Source organism: Heterodontus francisci, unplaced genomic scaffold (genome assembly GCF_036365525.1).
Source record: "Heterodontus francisci isolate sHetFra1 unplaced genomic scaffold, sHetFra1.hap1 HAP1_SCAFFOLD_124, whole genome shotgun sequence".
Taxonomy (NCBI): domain Eukaryota; kingdom Metazoa; phylum Chordata; class Chondrichthyes; order Heterodontiformes; family Heterodontidae; genus Heterodontus; species Heterodontus francisci.
Window position 1 is genome coordinate 3192249 of NW_027140322.1, and position 9069 is coordinate 3201317.

General features: G+C 42.0%; 1 protein-coding gene across 1 annotated transcript; it reads left to right on the forward strand.

Moving 5' to 3' along the window:
* Positions 1–5277: 5277 nt before the first annotated feature.
* Positions 5278–8572, forward strand: LOC137359228 (probable G-protein coupled receptor 139; the record flags this gene model as incomplete). Its single annotated transcript, XM_068025288.1, has 3 exons — positions 5278–5340; positions 5926–6022; positions 7728–8572. Coding segments are annotated over exons 1-3 (1005 nt in total), but the record flags the coding sequence as incomplete, so codon positions are not given.
* Between the last annotated feature and the right edge of the window lie 497 nt (positions 8573–9069).

The window sequence follows — 9069 nt, forward strand, 5'->3', positions numbered from 1 at the left end:
AGTCGAGTGATACTGGTGAGCTGTCCTATAACTGCAGGAGCCTGCTTAGATTGGTGGATCTGTGCAATGGGATTTGTGTCTCTTTTTTTTCAATATATTTTAGCACTAATATCATTTGACACAATTACTTTAATATTATTGCCATGCCCAGTAGAGCCATGTCAAATTCATATCTTTTAAAATAGAATTTCACTGAGTGTGTAGCATTTTGTAACTGACCTTTCTTTTAAAGTGGACCATACGAGCCGCAAATGATGGCCACCAAAGGTCATCTGACCTGATCAGTGAATTTTTAAACAGCCATACTGTCTCGCAAGGACAATATGATACATCCCAGATTAAGAAGTGGCGCCTCCACGTATCCTGAGACAATCCAAAAGGCAATCCTGAACTGAATGGGTCTTTCTGAAACAAAGACCGTAATCAAGCAATAAGCCAGATAATAAATAATATGCCTAATTCCAACATCATGTTTGGGAAAGGGAAATGTGATAATGCACATAGTAAGGTAGCCATATTGGTTTCTTTTTATTCTTTAAGTGCTGTCTGAAGAAAGATCTACAAGGCAACAGCAGAAAGGGCAGCAGAAAGGGCAGCAAAATATATGCCTTAATAATTGGAGACTGTAACATGGTGAGGATTCCAAGCCTGTTCCATTTCGAGTCCACAAGTACTGTAAACTGACCACGTGGTAACGAGACGACAAGCAACCAAGTTTGTGGCCTGCAGAAATTCTATCCCTTTAATAGAATCTTTAAAGCCACTTCAGCACCTGAATCTGGCTGTTGAAATTAGCGAAGCTACACTTCAGGAGTGAAGACGTAATTTTCATAAGGTCTGCAACATGTCTTTTCGAGAATGAGCCATGTGAATTATGAAGTATTATTTTGCTTCTAAGCTGTAAAAGTTCACTATTCTTTTCAACTGTACTTTCCTTAAGTGTGTTTCTGTGTGTCGCTATGTGAGTGAGTGCCGTAGCGTTAGATGTCGGGGTGAGAGTTGAATCAACAATTCAGAGGTTGTGCATTCATGCAATGCGGGACATGTGAAGAGCAGTTCTGTTCTTCAAACGGAGCTGAAACGCTCACATGTGGCTTGTATATTCGAACAGGAATCACAAGAAAAATAATAATGTACAATGGACACATTGATGGACTGCGAACAAAATGCTGCGAATGAGCCAATGTTGCAAATGATTTGTCAATTGAGTATGCTCTAACTGTGATTAAGAGCAGCTGATACTAATTGTGGAAAGAGCAGAGTCCACATGGAGCACTGTGAATAAACCTATGTGGAAGAAAGACCGGCTCCTGCTTTGTCCTTTGGCAGATGCATGTTTACCAAATTAACAGAATGGTCCTGCATTTTGCGCCTTTCCAGGATCTGATCTTGTAATTGGGATGTTTTATGCTCCTTCGTTGATCTCTGTCAGGGCGTGGGATTTACCTGGTTTCAGGCCTGTGCAGGGCAGGTGAACGAAATATTCTATGAGGCTGTCAGTCACGCCCTCAGGGTAATTCAAACCAACACGGAACTTCCTCGCCACAAAGTAAAAATCTGCAATAATTGCAATTTATGTGAAGGAGAGGCAGAAGGAGGTGTACATGCTTTCGTTGGTAGATTTGCCTTGTAGATTTTTGGGGGTTTGTTGAATGTCAAGTTAGTAAGTGTAGAACTGATCCATCCTGATATTGTGAGAAATGGAACATGCAATCACGTAAATATTTGGGAATAAAATGTAAAATTAGGATGTCAGGGAGAAATAGATCTTCCCAAGAATGGAAACGAAATTATTGAAACAGGCAAATGTTTGTATTTACAAAGAATTGAATCTGATTTAACAGAGAGTCCGTGTGTTTGATTTCTGCTTGACATGAATGTGAAATCTGTGGCAGCTTTGCCTTTATGGACAACTGGAATAGACCTCGGGATTAAAGGTTTCTTGTTCCTGTGTTTAGCTAACCCAGAAGATACAATGACTTCCTAGGGTTGGAGTTGTATTACTTACTTTCCGTGGAACTCCTTCAGCCTGTTGTCAATCACATTCAGAACGCTGAGCCAGAGCTGTGCTGTTAGCATCTTCCTCCATCACCTCCCAACTGGACCCTCAAGCTACAGATCCATATACAAGAAGGTAACGATAGGCCTCCCATTACTCCGACCCTGCACCACCGCATTTCCCCCTGTTACAACGACGTCCCGCCATGTAGTGGGAAGAGACGGTCCATCTAATACCCCAAAGTAAGGTTTGCAAGCCCAATGGTTCGATGGATAGCAGCATAGCTCTCCATATTGTGTACTCCCCTTGACAACATGTAACGAAGCATTAACGGGGAATAAAAGAGCTTGTATCAGATCCAATGACCCCTCCGCCTGTCCATATATGATACAACCCTGCGAATTGTCCTCGTTTTTAGTTTAGTTTTAGCTTAGTTTAGAGATACAGCACTGAAACAGGCCCTTCGGCCCACCGAGTCTGTGCCGACCATCAACCACCCATTTATACTAATCCTACTCTAATTCCATATCCCTGCCACATCCCCACCTGTCCCTATACTTCCCTACCACCTACCTATACTGGGGGCAATTGCTAATGGCCAAGTTTCCGATCAACCTGCAAGTCTTTGGCATGGGGGAGGAAACCAGAGCACCCGGAGGAAATCCACGCAGACACAGGTAGAACTTGCAAACTCCACACAGGCAGTACACAGGATTGAACCCGGGTCGCTGGAGCAGTGAGGCAGCGGTGCTAACCACTGCACCACTGTGCCACCCACCTGATTATTACAATGTATCTATTCGAAATTAGCAAAGCCAATCAAGAAGCTCGTGCTTACTTCAACAAATAAATCAACGACAGTTTATACTTCCTCCATCTACCCTATAATTTGCCTCTTGCAATTATTCGGTCAAACACTGAGGCCAAGATGAGATGAAGTCTACTCTGGTTGAATGGTGGACAAATTGAACCTTTCTTCCTTCACTCACGCAAAGACACATCACATTTTTGGCATTGTTTGCATCCGGCTTTTGCTGAGTAAAGGAAGCAAAAAATAGCATCTCACATTTTCCAGGAAATGGCCATGTCCAACAAGAGAGAATATAACCACCACCCCTTGATATTCATCATCGTGGTCACTCCCCAGTTACCACATTATCAATATCATAGGCGTTACCATTGATCATAACTGGGCCAGACAATTAAATGCTGTTGCTCCAAGAGAAGATCAGACGCTGGGATTTATGCAGCAAATAACTCATCCACTGACATTTACATCGCAATCTACAAGGCATAAGTCAGGAATAATGGAATGCACTCCACTTTACTGGATCAGTGCCACCACCAAAAAAACTCAAGCGCCTCATCAAGATCCAAGCAAATGGGTTTGATTGATGCACATCTGATGCACCATACTAACACTTAACTGCTTCCACCACCAGCACACAGTGGCTGCTGTGTGTACCATATACAATATCACACCGCAGGAAGTTACGAAAATGTATTTGACAGCTCCTTTCAAGCATGAGACCTCTAACACCTCAAAGGATAAAGGAGGCAGATGCATGGAAACATGAACACCTGAAGGTTCCCTCCATGCCACAGACATCCTGAGTCGGAACGACATCGCCATTTCGTCATTGTCTTCATTTTCTTCATTATGGGTCAAAATCCTGTAACTTCCTTTTTAATTGCACTGCGGGTGTACCTAAAGCTGATGGAGTTCAGCGTTTCAAGAAAGCGGCTCTCTACCTCGTTTCCAAGGAAACCAAATGATGGATAACAAATCCCAGCCTCGCCAGCAATACCCACATCCAAGGAGCAAGAAGGAACACTCTTCACCTTGCTAACTCAGTCTAATGAACCGTTGTGGTACATTGGTGCCCTGCCCGGCCCTGAGCTCAGCACATTCTCCACCATTTATGAATAAGCGGTCTCCCAATTAAAATCGTGATGAGGAGGAATTTCTTCTCTTGAAAGCTCCATTGCATTTGAAATTCATTTACCCAGAAATCAGTGGAGTCTGGGTCATTGAATATATTCAAGGCTGGTTTAGACTGACTTTTCATTTGCGAGGGAGTGAAGATTAACTGTTCTCTGGCGGGAAATTGGAATTACAGCCATGGTCAGGTCAGCCATTATGGTATTGAATGCAGAACATGATCTATGGGCTGAATGGCCTACTCCCACTTTTATTCCTAGAGACTGTATCATCATAGGTGAAAGGTAAACTGTTGCATCTCTTGCACTTGCATAAAAAGGAGCTGCGGGCAAGCATACCACATCTTGGGTGTGATTGAAGAGTGAATACAGATATTTTGTTCGCGATTTTAGTTGGACACGGTGGAAATGGAGGGGGATGATGTGTTGAAGGTGGAGGAATTTGGAATGGAAAGTGAGAATAAGTGAATTAATATCATGGTTCTAGAAGGTAGGGAAGCGGTGAGGACAGTCACTCGGGTGATGGAACAGATACAGCTGAGGCCTCTGCAAAATTAATGTGAGGAATGCACGGTTAATGTGAAATGAAGAGACTACAGAAGCTCTGGTATGGAAGATGGCATCGTTGGAATAAACAGAAGGATGAGGAACCTGAGAGAATGGAAGCTATTATTTATGCAAAGTGGAGTTGGAGGAAGTGTGGTCAAGATAACTGTGAAGTTGGCGGATTATAGTAAATATGTATGCAGTATCCGTCCACTTAAAATGAGAGAGGGAATTCGTGGAAGAGAAGTGAACTATCACAGGTGGACCGTTTTCAGGCGAAAGAGGTACAGATTTAAATTCCATTATGATTAAAGTTTCGAACTCGATGTGAAAGAAGGGTTTGACACAAAAACAATCATCGATGTATCAGATAAAGAGATTGAAAAGGGAAACAGAGTAGCTTGGACTAAGTGAGGGACAGAACGATATTGCCATTCCTACCATTGTGTCCCGTTCCAGGCACCGAACTTTGAGGAACAATGTGTAGTCTTCACAGCGGGTGTAGAAAATGTTCAAGAGAAAATCCCAGGGCTAACAGATGTTTTATGCCGATAGATTAGAGAATCGGGGTTGTTCTCCTTAAAGAGGAAATTGAGAGACAGTTTGATAGAGTTTTTCCAAACCATGGCGGTTCAAACGGAGTAGACACAGAGAAACCGTTCTCATTGGCAGAAGTGCCGAAAACCAAAGGAAACAGGTTGAACGGATTGGCAATAGAATTCATGGCGACATGAGGGAAACTTATTTCTACACAGCACGTGTTTAGGATATGAAATGAACTGCCTGAGAGTATGGTGAAGACAGATTCAATCAGAAGCGAATTGAATAAACAACTGAAGAGAATAACAATGCAGGTCAGTGATGAGCAGATCTGGGAGTGTGATTAGTTGAGCTGCCTGTGCAGAGAGCAGACACGGTCAAGACAGACTAAATGGCCAAGTGCTGTGTTGCAACCATTCTATGTTCCTTTTTGTTTGAATATATGAATTGTTGAACGGAATTCCACAGATAAAGAGAGCATCCAAAGTACAGACGAACATCCCTTCGAGGCTTCTCTGACGTTAGGAACTTAATTTCTGAACAGTCATGCAGAGTGAAGGCAATCACTAAAACAACATGAGATCTAAAGATAGGGCTCAAGATTTATGTAGGACTTCCTTGATTTCTGTTTAACACATTTTCCAGTTATGATTATTTGCTTATTGTGATCAGATTTGTCCAGTCTTGGGGGTGGGGATGGGTCCAATTCAATTTTCGTGGAAAATACATTCCATCAAGAGGGAATTAACCCAACTGTCGTCATCTGTTTGTTCAAGATTAAGAAAAACTGTTTGAACAATGTTGCAACCTCAGTCTCCCCTTGGCGATCCGGGAGGCTATAAAGTTAATGCACTGGGAATGTGTCAGCTCAGAATGTACTTCAAAGATATTACCTGCAGCATGAACAGACCTGTCACTCCAAGCAGAAAAGGCACCGACCAATGCAATGGGTGCGGAACATATTCTATGTGATCCTTGCTATAATTGGTGTTCCTGGTAAGGATGTAAAACCAATGAAGTTTTGTAAATCTGCGTATGAGCTGGTTTCTTCCCTTACCATGGGAATAATAATATTACATGAGATCGAACGGTTACAGTTACACAGACACACATTCAATAATTTAATTGCATAATTTTCCTGAATTATCTGTGCAGTTTTAATCTGTTGTCTCAATTGTTTCTAGCTCAAGGCACTATGCATTGTAAAGTGATTGAATTGTGTGGAATGTTGTATTCTGTAGAATCAGAGCTCAAAGCTGGAAAATCTCAGAGGGGAAGGATTACAGCAATTATCTGTTAATGTAGAACTATAGTGCGTGTGTGCACTAACTGGAGTGGAGCACCTGACCTCAGCTATCATGTATAACTGGGAGTCTCTGTAACTATAGAATAGCACTGATTGTGGCTGACTAAATGATGTGGACCACTCAACACTAGGGACCATGTATTTCCTGGAGTATCTGCCATTACATTCAATGCGGGTCCCCATCTTACTCTTTCTCTAAGTAGAGTTGTTGACAGCACTATCAGGTGCTGATTAATATCTTTCCCGAGCACGGCCCTGAGAAGCCTTTGGTCATGAGTGACTGCAATAATAAATAATCCTCTTCAATATTACGAGAAACACTGATGGCTATGACTTGTTAATAAACATGTTACCGATTCTACAGCACAGAAACTGGGCATTCGGCAGAACTAGATCACAACTGTCTTCATGCTCTGTCTGAAGACATTACAGCTCATCTAATGCTATCAGCATATCCTTCCAGTCCCGTCTCTCTCATGTACTAACATCGCTTCTTCATTTTTTCTTCCATTACAACTACTCCAAGAGGTCTAAATTCCATGTTCTCAGCACTCAGAGTATACAGGTCTCTCTTGAATTCCATCATGAATTTATTGATGACCGTCTTATTTTGAGGAAATGCAAAACTGGCCACCAGCAAAGGTGGAAATATCAGATCTACGTTTTCCCTCTCTAACCCCTATATAATTTTGAAGGCCTCTATTAGTTCAACACGCATCATTCTCTTAACGGCAGAATAGAGCCACAGCATATCCGAATAACTATAATCTCTCAGTTATGGTATTATGTTTGTGAAGAATACGTGCACCTGCTGGTTACCCTGGATATTGTTCATCATGTGTAGTCCAGAAGAATACACATTATTTCTGTGTTCAATAACCATCTTTATAATAGGTTATTATAAAACTTTTCTTTTAATGATATTCCTGTGGAGATGAAAGCCCATGCTGTGATCACATTTGCATTGACTCAGTAAATTCCCTTTTCAATATAACTCATTTATCCATCAGAGGGAGTGGTCCAAGACGTATGTGTGCCTCCAATCCGAGGGACTGGTTCGAGTCAGGGAGGGATTTCTTCGACCCCAGGGAGTGATTCGAGTCCGGGATGGGTTCCTACAGTAGCAGTGGTTGGAGACTGGGTGCAGGTCTCCAATCTACCCTTTTGTAGCTCCTCATTGCGATGTTTAACTTGCTGGCCAGCGTTAGGTGAGCGGGGTGCCGGAACTACCCGTCCAGGATTTGTTAACTCTGGAAGTGCTGAGGTTGGAGGAAGGTTGGGGTCATGGACCTGGTCCCAATCCACACGGTTGTGGTGCTGAAATCCTTCCTGGGTTGAGAAGCGGAGAATATTTTTCAGTAATTTACAACCACTTTTCCCTTCTCTCCTTTACAGTTAATTTAGTGTCAATTGTGATCCTGTCCAAGGGAAATTGCGGACTCTCCAGCTGCACCACCCGCTACCTGGTGGCCATGTCAATGGCAGATCTACTGGTTATTATCACTGAGATCATACTCCGGAGAATCAATAATCTTTATTTCCCATTAAATTTCCTGGACCTCACCTCTGTGTGTCGCTCTTGTTATTTCCTGATCCGTGCAGCCATCCACTGTTCCGTCTGGTTCACCATCGCTTTCACATTTGATCGTTTTGTCGCCATTTGTTGCCAGAAGCTGAAATCAAAATATTGCACCAGGAAAACTGCCACTGTTGTTCTATCAACAACCAGCATTCTGCTTTGTCTAAAAAATATTCCCACCTACTTTAGATATAAACCAAGACGGGTAATTGACAATGTAGAATGGCGCTGCTCGAATAAGCCAAGCTATTTTACTGACCCTCGATGGATTGGATTTGCAATGTTTGAAAAAGCTTTAACACCATTATTGCCTTTCATGTTAATTCTGTTGCTGAACGTTCTGACGTTCAGACACATTTTAGTGACCAGTCGAGTTCGTCAGAGACTGAGGGGTCAGAGCAAGAACGTTAATCACAGTGACACTGAAATGGAGAGAAGGAGGAAGTCTATGATTTTACTCTTCAGTATATCTGGCAGTTTCATATTTCTGTGGTTGCTGTATATGTTATATATTTTTCGTATTGGTGATTTCTTAGATGATGATTCTTACTATATTTTTGGAAAGCTTGCATATATGCTGCGGAATTTGAGTTGCTGTACAAACACATTTATTTATGTGGTCACTCAGACCGAGTTCAGAGAGCAGTTAAAGAGCGCGGTGAAATATGCAGTTACATCAATTATTAAATTAATTAATAAACAAAACAACTGAGACCAGCTTAAACATCCAGTGGTTAATGGACGAGAGGTAACCGCTGGAGGTCCAGAAGACAATGGCCTGTTGGAGTAAGGACAAACAATAGAGCTGTCAGTGACGGGAAGAGGGGGTCGAGAGCAAGAGGATCGGATGTAAATTAGCAGAAATCAAAAAAGATAACGAGCAGTGAGCAAAGGGAAAGAGATGACCTTTGTAAAGGGGTCAGAAGGAGAGTGATTGCGCTCCCTCAAGAAACTGCTGTGAAAGAGGCTTGAACTGGATATGACACCTTTCATTAAAGAGGAACCATGTAGTTTTAATAAGTATGCTAACTGACTTGATCAATTAAATATATCTGCAGAAGAAAACATTTATATTTAAACGCATAATTTTTCCTGATATTTCACTAGACACATTTATTATTAATTGCTTTGCCACACTGGAAATATTGAGGTGAATTG